This window comes from Amphiura filiformis, chromosome 17, assembly GCF_039555335.1.
Source record: "Amphiura filiformis chromosome 17, Afil_fr2py, whole genome shotgun sequence".
Classification (NCBI taxonomy): Eukaryota; Metazoa; Echinodermata; class Ophiuroidea; order Amphilepidida; family Amphiuridae; genus Amphiura; species Amphiura filiformis.
The window spans coordinates 32,589,649-32,615,372 of record NC_092644.1 but is presented as its reverse complement, the minus strand read 5'-3'; the positions used below and the strand labels follow the sequence as shown (position 1 = coordinate 32,615,372).

The window sequence follows — 25,724 nt, the reverse complement described above, 5'->3', positions numbered from 1 at the left end:
AATATAAAATAGTTACCAAAATCACAAAACTTAAGCTTACGGAAAACTACCCAATATGGTTGTATAGGTGACAAGAAATACAATTTTTTCATCATTGCTGTAGTATGGTTGTTGTAACCTGTTACCTATGGCTTAATTAAGTTTCAGTGCAATAATGTCGCAAGTTAAAAATGCAAAATATAGCTCAACATTGAAAATAGAAGCATTTTAACCAGTTCCTTTTTTGATAGTTGTGGAGCACCAAGTTCATGAAGTCATAAAAGAAATCAGGAACCACTTATTCCCATTTTACATATCAACTTTATTTCCCTAATGTGTTAGCAACACATATCCAAAATTTTAACGAAATCCGTTGATAGTAAGCTTTCCAAAATGAAGTGAATTTAAATCATCAGTGATGTACCTCCTTTTGGCTTCTATCTGTAAAAGCATGTAAGCTACATTGATACCGATACCACCAATAAAACGAGAAGATTTGCCCCTTCATTTTGCATACCACTTTGTCCAATTTTTTTTTGTAATTTCTTCACAAAATGCAAAAAATGCAAAAAAAAAAATCAATGGGTGTAGTACCCCCTTAAGATATGAAAGTAAAGTCATTTTATATCGGTAGACCTAACAGGTTTAAGAATTTCAAAGTTCACACAGCAAGTGTTTTAAATAGGTCCTTGAACCCCGTGCTTATCTGCTTTGTATTACACTAATACGGTGACATTGAATAGGTTGACATTAGGAACTTTGTTTTTGTTTTAGAAATTGCTTTGACCTGTTAGATTTTAGATGTAAAATCGTTTCTCTTTCGTGACTTTTTCATCAATACCAATATCAGCAGTAAAGAAAACTTAATTGTGTCTAAGATAATTGAACACATGGTTAGCGAATAATGGGCTATAGAGGTTATCCACTTCACTCACGTGTGACTTCTAACAAAAGGCGCTGATTACCGTAGTATTCCTCATTCAAACCAATTCAATGCACGACCTCGGAGTTACCTGCATGCCTTTGACGGGCTATTTAATTTTGAAACAGTCATGGTTGCACATGCAGGTACTTCTTTTGAAAGTCCTAAACAAGGTATAGCAGTCGTTGATAGGATATGCAGCTTATAGAACACGGATAACCTCTATTCCATTTAAAATCCTACAGTACCCCTGTGGAAGATTTGGCTGAAGTCTTCCACAAAGGGAGTATGAGTTTCGAATAGAATAGACAATTGGGTATTCCTTTTGGAAATTACTCACTTCAGTTGTGGAAGATATAGTATATAGGTAAAGCCATAATACAGGGGGATGAATGGGTTTCAAAATGATTAATAACCCTGACCAATGACACTAGAAAAACATACTCCCCTGTGGAAGATATTTCCAAAATAGGGATAGTGTGGATTTCAACTGGAATAGTCCAATATGCAAAGATTAACAGCCTTCGTGCTTACCTGTGCCTACTGCACTGACCTTTTGATGAACATTATATAAAGTATCTTGATTCATAATGAACTTGGCGAACAATAGTACGCTTCTGTGATTTTTTTTAAACAACTCGATCCATCACGCTATTGTTTGCCTATAATAATCATTTTATAACTATTGTCATCATACCAACCGCCTAAGTGCAGCCGTAGAGTCGGATTTCTGCTTTGGTGCAACATTATTACTTTATGGGAACTTGTCTTGGTTCTCAGCTCTCCAAACCCGCAAATCTGGCTTTACCATATAGTACGGTTACCTCTTCATGCTTGGTTGGATCTTGGTTGTATGACAGCTTTACACCAAGCCTTTTTCAGTAGATTAATCAGTTGGATAATGCTATTAATTGGCATCCCCTTTCAACTGTTTCTTCAGGTGCTATTTCTGCCGCAGTTGCCGACTGAAATACCATGAATTCAGTGCGCAGGGTGACTTCAAATCCCGGCTTCAAAATATATCAACCAAGCGTAAACTGTAGGTCAGGACTTTACATTGCAAATGAGTTTCAATCCGAAATGGAGCATGACTAGTCGAACGTATATACCACCCCCGGATATCACCTGTGCCCTATGGTACCACGAAGCTCTACGACAGGAAACAAAAATTTGCCGAAAAAAACCATTATATCCAGAAGCTTCGAGGATTATCATTCATACGGTATATGTGAGCTGTTACTAATCTTATAATTTTATTCACTCATTATGGTCTTTTCAACAAATTGGTGGTCTTTTATTTGTCACACATCAAGAAATCTACTCAACCGCGACGACACGTTAGTTAATGTGCGGATAGACATGATAGAGGATAGAGAAGTCTCTATCAAAAAACAGTCTATATAGCGAGTGGTAGTTCTCTACCGGCTTGATATACTGATTTCCATGGATCCTGATGAGAGAACTCGATGGATAAATCTGATGCAGGCACTCTGTATACAACCAAACGTTCAATCATGCCGTCACAGCGATCACCAAAGAAACCTGTCTTCACAATGTACCAACATCAACAATTTCGCAAGTATTTTTGCCGAAAATTGTCTTCTGAACGTTTCTTACGCACTATTTCATTTCGTATTTACCATTCTGACAATCGTTTTAGTGGTTTATATGACTTTTCGATGTCAAACAGTACATCCAATTCGTATTATAAAATTTCCTGCACACAACCTTCGATGGATATTTTTAACTTTTTTAATTTTACTCCAACTCATTGCCGTAACTGAAGGAATATTAACAAACCAAACTGTGGTCGATGAAAGCACAGGTTATATTTTTCTGTATATTCCGTCTGTTTGTGCCATGTTAAGTGCAATATGTGCTACAGCTTTCAATCATTTCACGGAACTTTGCCAGCAGCGTCGACCTATATTTATAATTTCGCTATACTGGACTGCTTCACTTGTCTTTGAAGTTTTAAGACTCAGAAGTTTTACCGAAACCCTTGATTACAGGATTATGAAATTTGATATTGAAATAGGACTGGCTTTTGTCTACAGCATGCTGATTTGTACTTCAGTCTATCATTTCTTTTGTTATCTGAAGAATTTGGTAAGTTGTTCGAAAAAAAGACCTTATCTCTAAAGCCACGATTTTCCGTGTTACAAAATTTAAATTCCGTGTTACAAATTGGACGATTCCGTGATTTTCCGTTTTACATTACAAAGCACTGAAAAGTGAATACAAGCATGTTTTTAAAAGTGTAATTTGTCTATTATATATAATTATATGTACCTTTTTTCACCCAGGCTTCAGCCTGGTGATATTACATTCAGTTTAGACCTTGTCCTTTGAACCCAAATTGGTTACTTTGAAACGAAGTAGCCAAATGCATTTGCTTCGTCCTCATTAAAATTATTTTACAGGATAATGCAGAGTATCTAATGGATCTGCAAGCTACAAAAAAACTAACCTCACTCCCCATGACAAAATTCATAAAACTATATTCAGTAGTGCTTGACTTTACCCAGGGAATGGATGGAATATTAACCTCATTCAAGTCCCCATGACAATTATTCGTACAGCTGTTCTGTAGCCTATGAAGTTATTTTTTGACATATAGGGATGATGTTGCAATATGAAAGTTGACCGGTGAATGGCCATGGCCTCTAATTCATGAACTTGGCTATGATTTGAATTGCATTGTTGTTCTCATCACAGACTGAATTAGAAGGAACCATTAAACTACTACTATTAAAGTCTGCTATTATAATCGGACACTAAATTAATTGTAAAAATCCTCCTGCTCCCATCATGCAAGTTATTCCACTTAGACTGTTTGATATAGGCCTACTTTTATCAAAATAATTAAGCATTGATTAAGCATTTGCCAGTGAAACATTCTCACTCACAAAAATCACAGATACTCAACATGAGAATCTGTGCAATGTTTGACAGAGAAGGTCACTAAATCTGGCCGTCTCAAGTTCATAATTAGTTTTGATTGATCTTCATGTACCAAATCATTTACTTTAAATTGATATCCTAGCTGTGACCTCTGAGACAAATGTTCTATATAGCATAGTAACACCACATGCATTCATATACATTTATATACAAACATATTGGCATAATGGGGATTGATGTTCTCTGACTGCAGTCAGAGGGCTACAAGTAGGCCTACCAGTATGGCTAGTAGTAGCATACAGGTAGTTCATATACTTATTCAGCATTCAGCAATCATAGCTCAGTTGTGGAGTAGGCTATAGTTCTCCCGGCTAGTTCTTTGGTTGAATCACCACCTTCTTGACTGATCAGAAGACCTGTGTTTTATATAGGCTTACTGCATACACTGCCTACCTCTTTGCAGCTATGTGGAGCCAAGGTGGGGCAGTCCGGGGGGGTTGTGCAGTCATGTGACCTCCGTGCGGCCTGGGTATTCCCTTTTAAAGGGATTTTTATTACTGTAGTCTCCCTTCGACATCCCCATTAAAATTAAGCATAATCAATTGTCTTGTGTGTAGCCTATACTTCCGATAGCTGTATCGGCCAGAATCTTGCATCGTAGGCCTAGAATAAATGCTAGAATGGATTGTTTAATGGTTGATTACTGCTAAATTATCACTTTTCTTTGTTTTCTTTTGCAAATCAACACAAAGACATTTTACACAGTTTTTCACTATTTTGTGGCATTTTCAAATTTCCGTGAGCGAATTCCGTAAATTTTTCCGTTTTTCCGTATCACGGAGAAATCGTGGCTTTACTCAGGCGGCGGATGACATGATCGAGCCGGCAACTCGTGAAACCGCCCGGCCGTATGGCATTTTCCATATATACTCGGTTAGTTTTGTGGGGTTCATTATCGAACCCCAACGGTTTTAGCTTTTATTTATATTATTTATCAACATAGGCCTATTTGTTTGTGATATTTCAAGCGTTTTAAAATTTCAAAATAATCCCATTCAATTACACGGTTGACAATGAAAATTTACTGAATTTAGGGACTGTACGTCATACACCACCTGGCTTTACTTTTCTCTGTCTAGTAATCTAGACTAAACAGGGTACAGTGCCCCGACAAATGTTAATGCTATTTCAAAATGTTTTTAAGGGGTGGGGACGGTATAAACATATGGACAACTTTCTTATTTCTTATTTCAACTGGTTTCATCGATACAATGTAAATTGAGTTTTGTTTAATACCATCATTCATTCGCTTGACATTTCAGATACAGTGACTTTACAAGAATTGTTTTCTGTAACCTAAGTCATTGTTTTAAACAATATTTTCTTGTACAAAAGTTCTTTTGTTTCCAAATGTCCTACTCAAACATTCAAACATATCATAGTTTGTATTCAACAAAGAAAACGAAATAACAAATTGAAAATAAATGTGTAGTTTTCTAATAGGCCTTGGCCCACACCTTCTCAGACCAATCCACATAATAAATAAATAGATAAATAAATAAATAAATAAATAAATAAATAAATAAATAAATAAATAAATAAATAAATAAATAAATAAATAAATAAATAAATAAATAAATAAATAATAAATAAATAGGCAAGGAATGTATTTATATATTAAAGCTGGGCCTATTCAGAAATCCTTAGTTCATCTTTACATTTTTATAATAACGTAATGTTCAAGAGTGGGGCAAATAGGCCTATAGCTATTTTGCTGGACAATACTTCCTGATGCGGATGGTCGAATACATACTATCTCAGCGAATCTAATTATTATGACAATCGTCCCCATCGCACTAAATGGTTTGATTCAAAAAAGTTTATGGTACCCGACTATCTAGCTTTTTATAAAATTATCACGGGAAAAGACCAAAATTGAAAAGAAATGGGGGGTGTCAAATTGAACTATGGAATTTGAAAAGTATATAAATCACGTTGGGTCTAAGGCTGTGCTAACACTTTTCTTTGATAACTTTGACCACAATTTATTATTTTTTCAAATATCTTAAAAATACAAGAATCTAAGCTAATTGAACAGACAGTAGGACGGTTGGTACACGTGTTTTATTAACTACAATGTTCTGTTTCAGTCTGACCACAACTACAGGTACCATCTCATCAGCGATTCACAGGAAAAAAACAAAAACCAGTTTGAAACATTTTTCGTGAGTGATTACGTAAGTCTGCCATCACACTTAACGTACTCGTGGCTTTTTGAGTTGTTACAACTTGGCTATCGGAAAGCACTTACATTAGAGGACCTGGGATGTATCCCTGAGGAACACCAAGCAGCTTCGAGTCATCATAAATTAAAGGAAAATATAGAAATTGAACTTGTGAGTATCCTCGACAAATTAAGAACTGATAATGACACAGATAACAAAATAATTATGAAAAATAATCTAAAAACTTTTTTCCTAAATATTTTTATTTATGTTTTCACAGAGTAAGGCAACTGAGAAAAAGAAGATCTCGTTAATCAAAGCGATATGGAATTGCTCCAGCAAAGTTCTGGTTATATCCGGTATATTAGGTCTCATCGCAGATATGTGTTATCTGGTTATCCCAATTGGCATCAAAGCTGTGATTGTTTATGTTGATAACTTGGGAAAATATACAGATAAACAGGTAAATAATTGTTATTATCTTATCTCTTTCTCCCATTATGTCTATAATGTAAGTTTATTGTTTTGTCGTGGATATAAAGCCTGCCTTATTTCCCGGCCTTATTTTCGTATAGCCAAATAAAAAGAGAAAATCGAGCAGACAAAGGAAAAGAAAAGGGTAAAAAAAGAAAGAAGATAAAAAAGGAATAAAAATGAAAGCTCCCAAAAAATGCCCGGTGCATCTTCTTCGGTGCCGTCCGTCCGTGTCCCATCAAAATTTCACTTTGTTTTCAGCTTGCAACACAAAAAAATAAGGAATTTCGTCACATACAGCCTGTCTCAAAAAAAATTGTGCAAGTGAAAAGCGCCCTCTATGGCAATTAGAGAATACCGTTGTGACATAATGCTTACATCAACGTCACGAACGGAGTCTTAGCTCTCATATGCCGTTTGTTCTGTTCAATTTGCTTGTTCCAATTTTGAGATATGTTTATTTAACAACGAAAGGGTAAAATCACAATTGTGCCACTTTTACTAGTGAAGAGAGCTGTACATGTAAGTCAATGATAGCTGATGTTGATGCGTCTAATGCACTCCTCCTTTCGGGATGCGTGCATTAGACGCATCAACATCAGCACACGTGCATTATTTTGTCTAATATCTGTCCCAACAAGTAATACGCGTTCATTAACCTATAACATGTATATATAAGTACGCAATATTTGTGTGTCTTTTATCATGTCTTAATTTACTAAGAGTATAGCATTTACCATGATAAAATCATTGACATGCACATGTATTTAATTTTTACAGCAGAATGTGGAATATTTATTTAACTTTTAATCTCTTATAAGTGGAAAAAGAGAATCATCATTCCTGCATCATGATAAAACAGTAAAAACAGTCAAAAAAATTGTATTGTGTAATTCTTTTGATTTCACGAAGGAACTTGATGCTATCACTGTTACATGCAAAGCCCTCGTCTCTAGTAAAAGTGGCACAATTGTGATTTTACCCTTTTGTCTTTAACTAAACATATCTCGAAATTAAAACAAGCAAATTGAACAGAATAAACGGCATTTAAGAGCTAAGACTACGCCCGTGACGTTGATGTAAGCATTATGTCACAACGGTATTGTCTAATTGCCAGAGAGGGCGCTTTTCACTTGCACAATTTTTTTTGAGACAGGCTGTAATTACTCAATTATCAACCACACTCAGAATTTTTACGAACCTTTTCTGTAAAGCAGCAGTTAGACGTACAATATTGCATGTAACATATCTACGTTATTTAATCTATTGCCATTCTATTTCCAGTTCTAACGAACGTTTGATGACGTAAAATCGATAATGTTACGTATAATATCTGGTAGAAATATATTATCGATTCTACGCCATCAAACATTCGTTAGAACTTAAACGTTACTGAAAATAGAATGGCAATATATTAAATAACGTAGATATGTTACATACAATATTGTACGTCTAATAAAAAGTCTGCATACTGCTTTAGCCCCATTAACTTTGTGTTGTATACCGGGTGATGATCGTTATAATTTGTAAATGTGTTTTTCATAATTATCGTTTCATGTGAAATTGAAAATAAACATAATCATGATGATTACTTTCAGCGAAATTTTACTTGTTGACGAAATTTCTTTTTGTAAGCCCCACTAACTGTGCGTTGCAACATACAAAAACATACAACATAAAAAGAAAGAAGATACAAAAGAAATGAACATGAAAGAAGCTCCCCCCAAAATTGCCCGGTGCATCTTCTTTTGTGTAGTCCGTTCGTGTCCCATCAACATTTCACTTTGTTTTCAGCTTGCAACACGAAAAAAATAAGGACTTAATTATCGATCACTCAGAATGTTGACGAACCTTTTCTGTATAAGCCCCATTAATTTTGTGTCGTAATCAGGTGATGATCGTTATAATTTGTAAATGTGTTTTTTCATAATTATCGTTTCATGTGAAATTTAAAATATACATGATCATGATGATTACTTTCAGCGAAATTTTACTTGTTGACGAAATTGCTTTTTATAAGCCCCATTAACTTTGCGTTGCAATATACCAGGTGCTTGTTATGAGTTGTGAGTGTGTTGGTCAAATTATCGTTAACTGTTGATATATTTTCTGTAAATCTCATAAACTTTGTGTAGAAATATATACATAACACACCATGCAGGTGTGATCATTATAATTGAATACCTGAGTGAAAGAAGGGCCCAACTCCAATTTTTTACAAATATGAGTTAGACCCAGCATTTTATTGCCAGCAGACTGATCTTCCTTGTGTGTGAAAGATGAGCCAAAATCCACTCTCTAAATAGTCTTTCACGTACACTTAATCATGAGTTTTCATGGAAGAAAGGCCCAACTCCATGGAGTTGGGCCCTTCTTCCACAAATATAGGGTTAAAGAGGAATTTTGTTCATCCATGAAATCTGCTTTTCACTACAATAAATGTTCTTGCTAACATATTACATGAGTTCTACTTGTGCAATTAATGGTGATTACGTAATTTCTGTAGCTATTTATAACACAGAACTGGCACTTGCAGTATATTAGTGGAAGAAGGGCCCAACTCCAACTCGTATTAAGACCTGTACCGCTGCCATGGAAACATCAAATATAATTTCGAATGTATGTACTATTGCATGTTCATGTATTAAAGGTCCCCTGAAGATGAAAACGTTCTGTCTATAAAACTTTTCCAAATATTAAGTTTTTTCTTAATATCTCAAAAACAGTTTTGATGGAGTTGGGCCCTTCTTCCACTCAGGTATTCAATTATGCTTGCTATAGCTTCCACCTCTGTCATTTCGCACCGTTTTTGTTTGATTCAAAAATACAATAAAAATTCCCTTTAAAGGGAAAGCCAGCTTCAATGCAGAAGATGCCTTGTAATTAGTTTTGGTGGTGGCATTTTTAGGATCACTCTTTTTTATGATCCATCATGTTTCATGACAGTCCACCAAACCATCAATGATGAGAACATGCACACAGAAACAGCAAACCAAACAACTCCTATAACTTCCTGTCAATTAATTACTCCAAATTGTTCTGTCTTTTTGTCTTTTCTGCCTTTTAGGCTACCCTTAGCTCATTATTAATATAAAGAAATGCAGTTTTTAGTAAATTGGCTAAAAACTGCCATCCTACTTGCCTTATACATGCAGATTAATTTTATATTAATTCGCAATTTATACTTAATATACTTATATGTATATAAATTATACCCATATCAAAAATAGGCCCTGAAATTGCATCGAATTTTTCCCGTTGAAAAGACAAAGCTGATGTTTAAGATATAAATTATTTCATAAATGACATTTTGAGTCATTTTTATCCATAAAACGATACAGGATATAGGATATTTTTACTTTGACTTTTACGTCCATAAAGGTTTTAATCATGTTATCAATACACTTACATCTCTAGCTGTGCTGATCTCTAGGAGGTCTGCAAATGTAAATCTAAGAACGCCTGATAACAAGGATTCTATAATTTTCTTTCGTTGATATGCTGTGGAAACTATTATAGGCCTGGCATAAACTTTTAATGTCATATTTCCTTCAAACCATAACTTTTGAAATTCTCACTCGTTTTTATTCGTTGAAACGGCAAAACATACTTCCTTTTTCTTACAAATCCAATAACAGGTCTATTATATATTTTCACCATAAAAAGTTCCGCAAAGTAATTCAAACCAATGCTAGTACCCCGTAATCTCTTTAGCAAACAAAGACGATCTCCGAATTAGATAGCCAGCTAACGCTGGCGATAACGCTGGCGAAAAGTAACCAATGAACCCCGCACGTTTTTCCATGAACTTTCCCCCTGTATGTATGGAGTTTAACTCTTACATGTATAAGGCTAATGAAAGTCGATTCCTAGTTTCCCGTTACCCTATCCGCTCAAAACCAATTGCTGTCCAAATATTTCATTATTTTGAATAAAATGATGATTTCTAACAAACTTTTGCATACCAATAAATAATTGTGGTTTTAAATATATCATAAATCTCTTTCTGTTGATTTTCAGGGATTTTCTTTGCAGTAGGAGTATGGTATATGGTTAATAATGAATTAATAATGAATACCTACTCACTTCTCTGTCCCGCACTTTTTGATCTGCTCTGATCTCATCCCATAAAAAATATTGTGAAACTTAGTTTGATAATAGTTGTAAAATGATACAATCACCTTCATGTGGTTGTAAACGACATCTGTAATCTACAAACTGTGATTTATCACATGGGTAGTTATTGGTTTACACCTGTAACAGATGCAATAATGAAATGATATGAAATAATGAATAATGAAAAATGAAATGGTCACCTACACAGTCATGAAAAATTGTGTAACGGGAAACAAGGAATTGACTTTCATTGGCCTAATAGGTTTGCATCCCCTCTTACTTGAAACCGTGATTCCGAGGGCGTCGCTCCAGAGTGGGGGGGGGGGGGTATGGGGTGTGACAACCCCCAATACAAAATATTTGTCGGCAAAAATTGACTGTTGTCGTCAAAACCATGTGATTGTCGGCAAATGTAGTGAAAGCTATGTGATTGTCGGCAAATTGCAAGAGTCATATAAAAGATTAATATGTTGCGAAATTGTGCTGTTGTTACGTAAATTAATAGGCCTATTGTTAATGTTATGTTATAGTAGTTACTAATTTAAAAAAATGTCGAAATTTTTTTTCCCCTCCCCCCTCCACTTTTTAGATTCTTGAGCACCGTCCTGTCTAAAAAAATTGGGTATACAATTCACAAAATATTTCCGTCGGAAAAACATGCTGTACACCCCCCGAATCATTCATATTGGTCTAGCGTAATGTTAATTCAATGCATTGAAATCGAATTGAATTGAAATGGATTTTGGGCGATTTTCATTTCAATGCATTGGAATTGAATTGGAATCGAAATGAGTGGGCTTGGGCATGAATTGAATTGGATTGGAATTGAAATCATCGTGAGCAATGAAGAATTGGATTGGATTGGAATTGAAATCATGTTGAGTGATGAAGAATGAAGTGGAATTGAAATGAAATTCAGCTTTGATTTCAATTCAGCATTTCAATTCACAAGCAGATGTCTGTGATTCCAGATCATTCCACCTGAAAAAAAAAGGGTCCTTGCCACGTTCTGAATTCTGATACACTTCCAGGTTTATTCCCCAAAGAGACACACATTAAAAATTTAACATCAATAGTGTTACAAAACTTATTGCAACTAAGTATTCTGGAAAGCTTTCATTTCAAAATGATAGCATAAAATAGACATATATTGAAGGAAATTAAAAGCACGATAAATTGATATCATTTCTCATACACAGGTATAGTTAAACTTTTTGAGACTTTTGGGGAGTTCTTCTTAATCTTTCTTTAGAAGAATATCTACTGTCTCTCTTGTCATGTGGAAAAATTATAGGTTCTATGTTCATAAAGACACTAATATCTTCTAATATGATGCAAATTGATTCTTAGCGTTTCCAATGTTTTAAATTGCTTGATATGATCGATAATGTGAGTATGAGACCCCCCTCCAACTTGCCAAAGATCTCAAACTTTTGGCAATACAGTAAAAGTCCCAATGCTCAAAAGTCATTGTACATTTGAACAAAGAAAATGCTTATATCTTTGACAGCTTTTTTCACACTTTTTCAAAAGTACAAGGATTTTTGGGTGTAAAATCTTAGGAGGAGCAGGAGACAAGTAGGGGCTATATCAAACCTTGATTTTTGTTTTTTTTGAGATCAGTGTGGAGACAGAGTCCCATTATCGATCGTACCACACACCTTAAGTTTAGAAAATAATGTGCATGGTGGACAAGAAGTTAAGACAAATATAGGGAAGTCAGTCACCTTAAGAACTAAGAAGTTCCAAAGTTTCATAAAATAGGACCCAGGTCAAGGATCACTTGCATTGTTTGAATGTGAAAAGTGAGTTAACGTAACACTAGTAAGTAGTATTATACCCGCATGCGAAGCATGAACGGGTATATTGCCATTCTATGGTTTCTTATCTATGCCCGTGCAACGGGGCATAGATATTGTATTTGTTCTGTTTAGTCTTCTCCTTCTCCTTATCTATGCCCGTGGAACGGTGGCATAGATATTGTATTTGTTGTGTTTAGTCTTCTCCTTCTCCTTCTCCTTCTCCTCCTCCTCCTCCTTCTCAAGACCACTTCTTTGCACCCCTCTAGCTCAGGAACTAAAGTAGCCCCTGGGCCCATACTTGGTACAATGATGGCCCATGACCCCTAGATACATCCTAGGGTACCCCGCCCCCAAAGGTCAAAGGTCATGGGCTACAGGGGGCAATATGTGTAAAATTTCAAACAGCTCTAGCTCAACTACTATAGCGCCCTCAGGGTTCATACTTGGTACAATGATGGCCTATGACCCTAGAAGTATGCTATGCTAGCCGCAACCCCCAGAGGTCAAAGTTCATATGCTTTAAAAAGCAAAATAGGTACGACCGGTTAACACAGTGTATCGCAATAGGTAGCATTTTGGTAGCTACCTGTATTTGCAATGATAACGGCCTGAATCGTACGTCAAGGAAATTGATCACAAAAATTCCCTTAAAAGGGAATGTGTAGGCTTTTTGATATTAGTGCCTTGGACCACCTCAAAAGGCTGTCATTGTGGGACATGGCGTATGGTTGGTTAATGGGTGTTAGGAGGGTTAAGGGTTGTCACGGTTTGTAAGGGGGTGACCAAGGGGGTGGTCACCAGTTTTTATAGATTTGGCGCCCAATTGGGCGCTTTTTTTATTTTAAGTGCTATGAGGATGATACTTATATCAATTAAAGCTTATAAAAAGGGCTTCCACATAATGGTTACCAACTTTTGGATTTGGCGCCCAATTGGGCGCTTTTTTATTTTAGGTGCTATGAGGATGATACTTATATCAATTACAGTTTATAACAAGGGCTTTCACATGATCGTCACTAACTTTTGCATTTGGCGCCCAATTGGGCAGTTTTTTATTTTAGGTGCTATGATAATGATACTTATATCATTTAAAGCGGAAAACACGGGCATAGATATTCGTGTTTGGTCAAACACAACTGTGGTTTCTAGTTCTCCTTATCTATGCCCGTGTAACGGGGCATAGATATTGTATTTGTTCTGTTTAGTTTTCTCCTTTTCCTTATCTATGCCCGTGCAACGGGGCATAGATATTGTATTTGTTGTGTTTAGTCTTCGGCTTCTCCTTATCTATGCCCGTGCAACGGGGCATAGATATTGTATTTGTTGTGTTTAGTCTTCTCCTTCTCCTTCTCCTTCTCCTTCTCCTCCTTCTCAAGATCAGTCCTTTGCACCCCTCTAGCTCAGGAACTAAAGTAGCCCCTGGGCCCATACTTGGTACAATGATGGCCCATGACCCCTAGATACATCCTAGGGTACCCCCGACCCCAAAGGTCAAAGGTCATGGGCTACAGGGGGCAATATGTGTAAAATTTCAAACAGCTCTAGCTCAACTACTATAGCGCCCTCAGGGTTCATACTTGGTACAATGATGGCCTATGACCCTAGAAGTATGCTATGCTAGCCGCAACCCCAGAGGTCAAAGTTCATATGCTTTAAAAAGCAAAATAGGTATGACCGGTTAACACAGTGTATCGCAATAGGTAGCATTTTGGTAGCTACCTGTATTTGCAATGATGAAGGTTTCAAATATACGTCAAGACGTACAATGGGGTTAAGAGGTTAAAGGGACACAATGTTTTGGGATTAAAGGGGTATTCTCCAGTCTGGTGGTGTTTCAGAGAGAGCGAGGGTCTGATGGAGTATAAGAGAGAGTGATGGCTTGGTGGGGTATTAGAGAGAGTTTGGGCCAGCCTGGGGGTGTTTTAGAGCGAGTGAGTGTCTGGTGGATTATAAGAGAGAGTGAGGGTCTGGTGAGGTATTAGAGAGAGTGTGCGCCAATCTGGGGGTGTTTTAGAGCTAGTGAGTGTCTGGTGGAGTATAAGAGAGAGTGAGGGTCTGGTGGGGTATTAGAGAGAGTGTGGTACAGTCTGGTGGTGTTTTAGAGCTAGTGAGTGTCTGGTGGAGTATAAGAGAGAGTGATGGCTGGGTGGGGTATTAGAGAGAGTTTGGGTCAGCCTGGTGGTGTTTTAGAGCGAGTGAGTGTCTGGTGGAGTATAAGAGAGAGTAATGGCTTGGTGGGGTATTAGAGAGAGTACGGGTCAGCCTGTTGGTGTTTTAGAGCGAGTGAGTGTCTGGTGGAGTATAAGAGAGAGTGAAGGCTTGGTGGGGTATTAGAGAAGTATGGGTTAGGCTGTTGGTGTTTTAGAGCGAGTGAGTGTCTGGTGGAGTATAGAGAGAGTGAAGGCTTGGTGGGGTATTAGAGAGAGTATGGGTCCACCTGTTGGTGTTTTAGAGCGAGTGAGTGTCTAGTGGAGTATAAGAGAGTAAGGGGCTGGTGGGGTATTAGAGAGAGAGTGGGCCAGTCTGGTGGTGTTTTAGAGCAAGTGAGTGTCTGGTGGAGTATAAGAGAGAGTGATGACTGGGTGGGGTATTAGAGAGAGAGTTTGGATCAGCATGGTGGTGTTTTAGAGCGAGTGAGTGTCTGGTGGAGTATAAGAGAGAGTGAGGGTGTGGTGGGGTATTAGAGAGAGTGTGGTCCAGTCTGGTGGTGTTTTAGAGAGATTGATGGTCTGATGAGGTATAAGAGAGAGTGAAGGCTTGGTAGGGTATTAGAGAGAGTATGGTCCAGTCTGGTGGTGTTTTAGAGCGAGTGAGGGTCTGGTGGGGTATAAATGAGAGTGAAGGCTTGGTAGGGTATTAGAGAGAGTGTGGGCCAGTCTAGTGTTATGAGCATTACATGTATATCAAATGAAAGTTTAAAACAAGGGGGTTCACATGGTGCTCACCAAGTTTTCGTTTGTGAATAGGGGAAGGGGGTTAGGTGTGGTCATCACGGGCATAGATATTCGTGTTTGGTCAAACACAACTGTGGTTTCTAGTTCTTCTTCTTCTTCTTCTTCTTCTCAAGATCACTTTTTGCACCCCTCTAGCTCAAGAACCAAAGCAGCCTCTGGGCCCAAACTTGGTATACTGATGGCCCATGGCCCTTAGCATCATCCTAGAGTACCTCGACCCCAGAGGTCAAAGGTCATGGGCTACAGGGGGCAATATGTGTAAAATTTCAAACAGCTCTAGCTCAAGAACTACAGCGCCCTCAGGGTTCATACTTAGTATAATGATGGCCCATGACCTCTAGAAGTAACTTATGGTAGCCACGACCCCAGAGGTCAAAGGTCACAGGCTACAGGGAGCAATATGTGTAATTTTTTAAAACCGCTTTAGCTAAAGAACTATAGCACCCTCAGGGTTCATGCTTGGTACAATGATGGCCCATGACCCTTAGATATTTCCTGAATTAACATCGACCCCAGAGGTCAAAGGTCATGGGCTACAGGGAGCAATATGTGTAAAATTTCAAACAGCTCTAGCTCAAGAACTACAGCGCCCTCAGGGTTCATACTTGGTACAATGATGGCCCATGACCCTAGATGTATTCTATGGTAGCCACAACCCCAGAGGTCAAAGTTCAAAGGCTTTAAAAAGCAAACTAGGTACAACCTATTAACACAGTGTAACGCAATAGGTAGCGTTTTGTTAGCTACCGTACCTGTGTTTGCAATGATAACGGCCCGAATCGTACGTCAAGGAAATTGATCACTTAACAAAAATATCCTTAAAGGGAATGTGTAGGCATTTTGATATTGGTGCCTTGGACCACCTCAAAAGGCTGTCATTGTGGGACATGGAGTATGGTTGGTTAATGGGTGTTAGGAGGGTTAAGGGTTGTCACGGTTTGTAAGGGGGTGACCAAGGGGTGGTCACCAGTTTTTTAGATTTGGCGCCCAATTGGGCGCTTTTTTAAATATTTTAAGTGCTATGAGGATGATTCTTATATCAATTAAAGCTTATAAAAAGGGCTTCCATATAATGGTCACCAACTTTTGGATTTGGCGCCCAATTGGGCGCTTTTATATTTAAGGTGCTATGGGGATAATACTTATATCAATTAAAGTTTATAACAAGGGCTTCCACATGGTGGTCACCAACTTTTGGATTTGGCGCCCAATTGGGCGCTTTTTAATTAGGTGCTATGAGGATGATTGATACTTATATCAATTAAAGTTTATAACAAGGGCTTTCACATGTTGGTCAGTAACTTTTGCATGGGGAGTGCTTGGTTAAGGGGTGGGGTCACGGGCATAGATATTCGTGTTTGCTCAAACACAAGTGGTTTCTAGTTCTCCTTCTCCTCCTTCTCCTTCTCCTCCTTCTCAAGATCAGTCCTTTGCACTCCTCTAGCTTAAGAACTAAAGTAGCCTCGGGGCCCATACTTGGTACAATGATGGCCCATGACCCCTAGATACATCCTAGGGTACCCCCGACCCCAAAGGTCAAAGGTCATGGGCTACAGGGGCCAATATGTGTAAAATTTCAAACAGCTCTAGCTCAACTACTATAGCGCCCTCAGGGTTCATACTTGGTACAATGATGGCCTATGACCCTAGAAGTATGCTATGCTAGCCGCAACCCCAGAGGTCAAAGTTCATATGCTTTAAAAAGCAAAATAGGTACGACCGGTTAACACAGTGTATCGCAATAGGTAGCATTTTGGTAGCTACCTGTATTTGCAATGATGAAGGCTTCAAATATACGTCAAGACGTACAATGGGGTTAAGAGGTTAACCGCTTAAAGGGACACAATGTTTTGGGATTAAAGGGGTATTCTCCAGTCTGGTGGTGTTTCAGAGAGAGTGAGGGTCTGATGGAGTATAAGAGAGAGTGATGGCTTGGTGGGGTATTAGAGAGAGTTTGGGCCAGCCTGGTGGTGTTTTAGAGCGAGTGAGTGTCTGGTGGATTATAAGAGAGAGTGAGGGTCTGGTGAGGTATTAGAGAGAGTGTGCGCCAATCTGGGGGTGTTTTAGAGCTAGTGAGTGTCTGGTGGAGTATAAGAGAGAGTGATGGCTGGGTGGGGTATTAGAGAGAGTTTGGGTTAGCCTGGTGGTGTTTTAGAGCGAGTGAGTGTCTGGTGGAGTATAAGAGAGAGTGAAGGCTTGGTGGGGTATTAGAGAGAGTATGGGTCAGCCTGTTGGTGTTTTAGAGCGAGTGAGTGTCTGGTGGAGTATAAGAGAGAGTGAAGGCTTGGTGGGGTATTTAGAGAGAGTATGGGTCAGCCTGTTGGTGTTTTAGAGCGAGTGAGTGTATGGTGGAGTATAAGAGAGAGTGATGGCTGGGTGGGGTATTAGAGAGAGTTTGGGTCAGCCTGGGGGTGTTTTAGAGCGAGTGAGTGTCTGGTGGCGTATAAGAGAGAGCGAGGGTCTGGTGGGGTATTAGAAAGTGTGTGCCAGTCTGGTGGTGTTTTAGAGCTAGTGAGTGTCTGGTGGAGTATAAGAGAGAGTGATGGCTTGGTGGGGTATTAGAGAGAGTTTGGGTCAGCCTGGTGGTGTTTTAGAGCGAGTGAGTGTCTGGTGGAGTATAAGAGAGAGTGAGGGTCTGGTGGGGTATTAGAGCGAATGTGGTCCAGTCTGGTGGTGTTTTAGAGAGATTGATGGTCTGATGTGGTATAAGAGAGACTGAAGGCTTGGTAGGGTATTAGAGAGAGTATGGGTCAGCCTGGTGGTGTTTTAGAGAGGGTGAGTGTATAGTGGAGTATAAGAGAGAGTGAAGGCTTGGTGGGGTATTAGAGAGAGTATGGGTCAGCATGTTGGTGTTTTAGAGCGTGTGAGTGTCTGGTGGAGTATAAGAGAGAGTGGGGGTCTGGTGGGGCATTAGAGAGAGTATGTGTCAGCCTGATGGTGTTTTAGAGCGAGTGAGTGTCTGGTGGAGTATAAGAGAGAGTGAGGGTCTGGTGGGGTATTAGAGAGAGTGTGGTCCAGTCTGGTGGTGTTTTAGAGCGAGTGAGTGTCTGGTGGAGTATAAGAGAGTGATGGTCTGGTGGGGTGTTAGAGAGAGTGTGGGCCACGTGCATAGATATTCGTGTTTGGTCAAACACAACTGTGGTTTCTAGTTCTCCTTCTCCTTCTTCTCCTCCTTCTCAAGATCAGTCCTTTGCACCCCTCTAGCTCAGGAACTAAAGTAGCCCCTGGGCCCATACTTGGTACAATGATGGACCATGACCCCTAGATACATCCTAGGGTATCCCCGACCCCAGAGGTCGAAGGTCATGGGCTACAGGGGGCAATATGTGTGTACGATCCGTCCAGAAATTATGTAACATAAAATGCATTAACATAAATTTATGTTGAAGTGAAGTCGCCGTAGCATTGTAACATAATTTAAAAATAAAAATAATATACACACCGCCAGCGTATAAATTGCACAGATTGCGATATTGTCTAGAATCACTGATGAGTTATTGCAGTACTGAATGACGACACATGTGAGTTGGTAATTTCTAATTCTAGGGCCAAGGGATCGGTAAGAAATGCTTCAAGGGTGGTGTGTAGAGATATGCCATCGGTGAAATATGAGGCCGTAGAAGAAAAATTTGCGTGGGGGATAGGCCTACGTCCGCGAAGCGTGCCTCTCGTCGCGCTTTGCCAGGGGTGGTCTTGAGTCGTCGGCGCCAACTGAAGGCAATTAGTGGACACTTATTACACTGATTGAAAACTATGTTCCATAATATGAAGGCCCAATTGAAGCAGTTTGTAGTCCATTTCTCATAGTAGCGTAGGCTACCTTGACTTTTTGACGAGGGGGGTAGGGTGAGTGAGAGGCAAAGAAAATTGCCTCATAGGCGCAGGTTTATTTTGCGTGAAGCGCCGCATAGAAATTTGCAATTTATACTATTTTTTACCCAAGGTGTTTATCAAAATCGTGGCCTATTTAAACAAAACATGACTAAAGAATTCCCTTTCTGTTGGGGTCATAGGCCTACTGATAATATTTTTCGGCTTCGTCGTGTGTATCTGCGTCTTGTTCACTTCCATCAATCTTTATACTCAGACTAGGCCTATCCCGGATAGTAGGCCTAGGCCTATCAGTCTCCTGAAAGTTGGACGTCCTCCTCCGCGCGATCGGTCCTCAGCAATAATTACAATATTTATGCAGATGCTACTGTTTTTACACAAATAATCTTTGATTGAAACCCCAATAGGCCTAGGTAGGCCTACCCTAAAATTTATATCGTGGTAATGATGCACAAAATTAAAATCTTTTAATTTTGTGTAATATTGTAGGCCTATGAAAAAACCCAGACCTACTATCCGGGATAGGCCTAGCCTGAGTATGTGTTTTAGAGAGAGTGATGGTCTGATGGGGTATAAGAGAGAATGAAGGCTTGGTAGGGTATAAGAGAGAGTGTGGGCCAGTCTGGTGGTGTTTTAGAGAGAGTGCGTGTATAGTGGAGTATAAGAGAGAGTTAAGGCTTGGTGTGGTATTAGAGAGAGTATGGGTCAGCCTGGTGGTGTTTTAGAGCGATTGATGGTCTAATGGGGTATAAGAGAGAGTGAAGGCTTGGTAGGGTATAAGAGAGAGTGTGGGCCAGTCTGGTGGTGTTTTAGAGAGAGTGCGTGTATAGTGGAGTATAAGAGAGAGTTAAGGCTTGGTGGGGTATTAGAGAGAGTATGGGTCAGCCTGGTGGTGTTTTAGAGCGAGTGAGTGTCTGGTGGAGTATAAAGAGAGTGAGGGTCTGGTGGGGTATTAGAGAGAGTGTGGTCCAGTCTGGTGATGTTTTAGAGAGAGTGATGGTCTGGTGGGGTATAAGAGAGAGTGAGGGTCTGGTGGGGTATAGAGAGTGTGGGCCAGTCTGGTGGTGGTGTTTTAGAGCGAGTGAGTGTCTGGTGGAGTATAAGAGAGCGTGAGGGTCTGGTGGGGTATTAGAGAGAGTGTGGTCCAGTCTGGTGGTGTTTTAGAGAGATTGATGTCTGATGGGATATAAGACAGAGTGAAGGCTTGGAGAGAGTATGGGCCAGTCTGGTGGTGTTTTAGAGAGAGTGAGTGTATAGTGGAGTATAAGAGAGAGTGAAGGCTTGGTGGGGTATTAGAGAGAGTATGGGTCAGTCTGATGGTGTTTTAGAGAGAGTTAGGGTCTGTGGGGTATAAATGAGAGTGAAGGCTTGGTAGGGTATTAGAGAGAGTGTGGGCCAGTCTAGTGTTTGAGCATTACATACATGTATATCAAATGAAAGTTTAAAACAAGGGGTTTCACATGGTGCTCACCAAGTTTTCGTTTGTGAATAGGGAAGGGGGTTAGGTGTGGTCATCACGGGCATAGATATTCGTGTTTGGTAAAACACAACTGTGGTTTCTAGTTATCTATGCCCGTGTAACGGGGCATAGATATTGTTTTTGTTGTGTTTAGTCTTCGGCTTCTCCTTATCTATGCCCGTGCAACGGGGCATAGATATTGTATTTGTTCTGTTTAGTCTTCGGATTCTCCTTCTCCTTCTCCTTCTCCTCCTTCTCCTTCTCCTTCTCAAGATCAGTCCTTTGCACCCCTCTAGCTCAGGAACTAAAGTAGCCCCTGGGCCCATACTTGGTACAATGATGGCCCATGACCCTAGATACATCCTAGGGTACCCCTGACCCCACAGGTCAAAGGTCATGGGCTACAGGGGGCAATATGTGTAAAATTTCAAACAGCTCTAGCTCAACTACTATAGCGCCCTCAGGGTTCATACTTGGAACAATGATGGCCTATGACACTAGAAGTATGCTATGCTAGCCGCAACCCCAGAGGTCAAAGTTCATATGCTTTAAAAAGCAAAATAAGTACGACCGGTTAACACAGTGTATCGCAATAGGTAGCATTTTGGTAGCTACCTGTATTTGCAATAATAAAGGCTTCAAATATACGTCAAGACGTACAATGGGGGTTAAGAGGTTAACCGCTTAAAGGGACACAATGTTTTGGGATTAAAGGGGTATTCTCCAGTCTGGTGGTGTTTCAGAGAGAGTGAGGGTCTGATGGAGTATAAGAGAGAGTGATGGCTTGGTGGGGTATTAGAGAGAGTATGGGTCAGCCTGTTGGTGTTTTAGAGCGAGTGAGTGTCTGGTGGAGTATAAGAGAGAGTGGGGGTCTGGTGAGGTATTAGAGAGAGTGTGCGCCAATCTGGGGGTGTTTTAGAGCTAGTGAGTGTCTGGTGGAGTATAAGAGAGAGTGATGGCTGGGTGGGGTATTAGAGAGAGTTGGGGTCAGCCTGGTGGTGTTTTAGAGCGAGTGAGTGTCTGGTGGAGTATAAGAGAGAGTGAAGGCTTGGTTGGGTATTAGAGAGAGTTTGGGCCAGCCTGGTGGTGTTTTAGAGCGAGTGAGTGTCTGGTGGATTATAAGAGAGTGAGGGTCTGGTGAGGTATTAGAGAGAGTGTGCGCCAATATGGGGGTGTTTTAGAGCTAGTGAGTGTCTGGTGGAGTATAAGAGAGAGTGATGGCTGGGTGGGGTATTAGAGAGAGTTGGGGTCAGCCTGGTGGTGTTTTAGAGCGAGTGAGTGTCTGGTGGAGTATAAGAGAGAGTGAAGGCTTGGTGGGGTATTAGAGAGTATGGGTCAGCCTGTTGGTGTTTTAGAGCGAGTGTCTGGTGGAGTATAAGAGAGAGTGAAGGCTTGGTGGGGTATAAGAGAGAGTATGAGTCAGCCTGTTGGTGTTTTAGAGCGAGTGAGTGTCTGGTGGAGTATAAGAGAGAGTGATGGCTGGGTGGGGTATTAGAGAGAGTTTGGGTCAGCCTGGTGGTGTTTTAGAGCGAGTGAGTGTCTGGTGGCGTATAAGAGAGAGTGAGGGTCTGGTGGGGTATTAGAAAGAGTGTGTGCCAGTCTGGTGGTGTTTTAGAGCTAGTGAGTGTCTGGTGGAGTATAAGAGAGAGTGTTGGCTTGGTGGGGTATTAGAGAGAGTTTGGGTCAGCCTGGTGGTGTTTTAGAGCGAGTGAGTGTCTGGGGGAGTGTGAGAGAGAGGGTCTGGTGGGGTATTAGAGAGAATGTGGTCCAGTCTGGTGGTGTTTTAGAGAGATTGATGGTCTGATGAGGTATAAGAAAGAGTGAAGGCTTGGTAGGGTATTAGAGAGTATGGGTCAGCCTGGTGGTGTTTTAGAGAGAGTGAGTGTATAGTGGAGTATAAGAGAGAGTGAAGGCTTAGTGGGGTATTAGAGAGAGTATGGGTCAGCCTGTTGGTGTTTTAGAGCGTGTGAGTGTCTGGTGGAGTATAAAAGAGAGTGGGGGTCTGGTGGGGCATTAGAGAGAGTATGGGTCAGTCTGATGGTGTTTTAGAGCGAGTGAGTGTCTGGTGGAGTATAAGACAGAGTGAGGGTCTGGTGGGGTATTAGAGAGAGTGTGGTCCAGTCTGGTGGTGTTTTAGAGCGAGTGAGTGTCTGGTGGAGTATAAGAGAGTGATGGTCTGGTGGGGTGTTAGAGAGAGTGTGGGCCACGGGCATAGATATTCGTGTTTGGTCAAACACAACTGTGGTTTCTAGTTCTTCTCCTTCTCCTTCTCCTTCTCAAGATCAGTCCTTTGCACCCCTCTAGCTCAGGAACTAAAGTAGCCCCTGGGCCCATACTTGGTACAATGATGGCCCATGACCCCTAGATACATCCTAGGGTACCCCCGACCCCAAAGGTCAAAGGTCATGGGCTACAGGGGGCAATATGTGTAAAATTTCAAACAGCTCTAGCTCAACTACTATAGCGCCCTCAGGGTTCATACTTGGTACAATGATGGCCTATGACCCTAGAAGTATGCTATGCTAGCCGCAACCCCAGAGGTCAAAGTTCATATGCTTTAAAAAGCAAAATAGGTACGACCGGTTAACACAGTGTATCGCAATAGGTAGCATTTTGGTAGCTACCTGTATTTGCAATGAACGTGAGAACAGTGAAACAGCAGACACAGAGAAGGGTTATGGAAGTCTCTATTGATCAGGCATACACAATGTGGAAGGAAGAACACCCAGATCATGTTACCGTTGTTAGGTGGGGCATTAGAGAGAGTATGTGTCAGCCTGATGGTGTTTTAGAGTGAGTGAGTGTCTGGTGGAGTATAAGAGAGAGTGAGGGCTGGTGGGGCATTAGAGAGAGTGTGGTCCAGTCTGGTGGTGTTTTAGAGAGATTGATGGTCTGGTGGGATATAAGAGAGAGTGAAAGCTTGGTAGGGTATAAGAGAGAGTGTGTGCCAGTCTGGTGGTGTTTTAGAGAGAGTGAGTGTATAGTGGAGTATAAGAGAGAGTGAAGGCTTGGTGGGGTATTAGAGAGAGTATGGGTCAGCCTGGTGGTGTTTTAGAGCGAGTGAGTTTCTGGTGGAGTATAAGAGAGAGTGAGGGTCTGGTGGGGTATCAGAGAGAGTGTGGTCCAGTCTGGTGGTGTTTTAGAGAGAGTGAGGGTCTGGTGGGGTATAAATGAGAGTGAAGGCTTGGTAGGGTATTAGAGAGAGTGTGGGCCAGTCTAGTGTTATGAGCATTACATGTATATCAAATGAAAGTTTAAAACAAGGGGTTTCACATGGTGCTCACCAAGTTTTCGTTTGTGAATATGGGAAGGGGGTTAGGTGTGGTCATCACGGGCATAGATATTCGTGTTTGGTCAAACACAACTGTGGTTTCTAGTCTTCGGCTTCTCCTCCTTCTCCTCCTCCTTCTTAAGATCACTTCTTTGCACTCCTCTAGCTCAAGAACCAAAGAAGCCTCGGGGCCCATACTTGGTACAATGATGGCCCATGACCCCTAGATACATCCTAGGGTACCCCGACCCCAAAGGTCAAAGGTCATGGGCTACAGGGGGCAATATGTGTAAAATTTCAAACAGCTCTAGCTCAAAAACTATAGCGCCCTCAGGGTTCATACTTGGTACAATGATGGCCTATGACCCTAGAAGTATGCTATGCTAGCCACAACCCCAGAGGTCAAAGTTCATATGCTTTTAAAAGCAAAATAGGTACGACAGGTTAACACAGTGTATCGCAATAGGTAGAATTTTGGTAGCTACCTGTATTTGCAATGATGAAGGCTTCAAATATACGTCACGACGTACAATGGGGTTAAGAGGTTAACCGCTTAAAGGGACAAAATGTTTTGGGATTAAAGGGGTATTCTCCAGTCTGGTGGTGTTTCAGAGAGAATGAGGGTCTGATGGAGTATAAGAGAGAGAGGCTTGGTGGGGTATTAGAGAGAGTATGGGGCCAGCCTGGTGGTGTTTTAGAGAGAGTGAGTGTATAGTGGGGTATAAGAGAGAGTGAAGGCTTGGTGGGGTATTAGAGAGAGTAGGGCCAGCCTGGTGGTGTTTTAGAGCGAGTGAGTGTCTGGTGGAGTATAAGAGAGAATGAGGGTCTGGTGGGGTATTAGAGAGAGTATGGTCCAGTCTGGTGGTGTTTTAGAGCGATTGATGGTCTGATGGGGTATAAGAGAGTGAAGGCATGGTGGGGTATTAGAGAGAGTCTAGGGACAGCCTGGTGGTGTTTTAGAGCGAGTGAGTGTCTGGTGGAGTATAAGAGAGTGATGGTCTGGTGGGGTGTTAGCGAGAGTGTGGGCCACGGGCATAGATATTCGTGTTTGGTCAAACACAACTGTGGTTTCTAGTTCTCCTTCTCCTCCTCTTCCTTCTCCATCAAACACAACATTCTGTCAAGGCTAGCGCTAAAACTACAAAGTCCACAGGGCCCATATGTGGTACACTTATGGGCCCTACCTGTAGATTTATCCTTTGCCCATCTTGGCCCCAGAGGTCAAGGTCACGGGCCCCAGGGGCCCAAATGTAAAAATACAAAGTATGCCGTTTCTCATCAAATGAAGCAGCCTCAGGGCCCTGAGTTGGTACACTGATCGCCCCAGGCGTACTCTATATATACAAGTATACATGAGCCCCATATGTCATATATTATGGGCCCCAGGGCCCCAAATGTTAAAATAAGGGGCAACAGATTGACAGGGCTAGCGTTAAAACTACATGGGCCCCAGGGCCCATATGTGGTACACTTATGGGCCCTACCCCGTAGATTTATCCTTTGCACATCTTGGCCCCAGAGGTCAAAGGTCACGGGCCCCAGGGGCCCAAATGTAAAAATACAAAGCATGCTGTTTCTCATTAAATGAAGCAACCTCAGGGTCCTGAGTTGGTATACTGATAGATCCCGGGGTACTCTATATATACAAGTATACATGAGCCCCACATGTCATATATTATTATGGGCCCCAGGGCCCCAAATGTTAAAATAAGGGGCAACAGATTGACAAGGCTAGCTAAAACACTACAAGGGCACTAGGGCTCATATGTGGCACATGTATGGGCCCT

The 25,724-nt window shown here is 40.7% G+C and overlaps 1 protein-coding gene across 1 annotated transcript in view; it reads left to right on the top strand.

Annotated features, from left to right (window-relative positions):
- The first annotated feature begins 1,691 nt into the window (after nucleotides 1-1,691).
- Nucleotides 1,692-25,724, top strand: part of LOC140137153 (ATP-binding cassette sub-family C member 8-like) — a 38,194-nt gene continuing 14,161 nt past the window's right edge. The window contains exons 1-3 of the mRNA XM_072158806.1: nucleotides 1,692-3,010; nucleotides 5,956-6,201; nucleotides 6,311-6,493. Coding sequence (XP_072014907.1) covers nucleotides 2,345-3,010; nucleotides 5,956-6,201; nucleotides 6,311-6,493 — 1,095 coding nt within the window. The 5' untranslated portion in view covers nucleotides 1,692-2,344. The remainder of the gene's footprint in view (nucleotides 3,011-5,955; nucleotides 6,202-6,310; nucleotides 6,494-25,724) is intronic.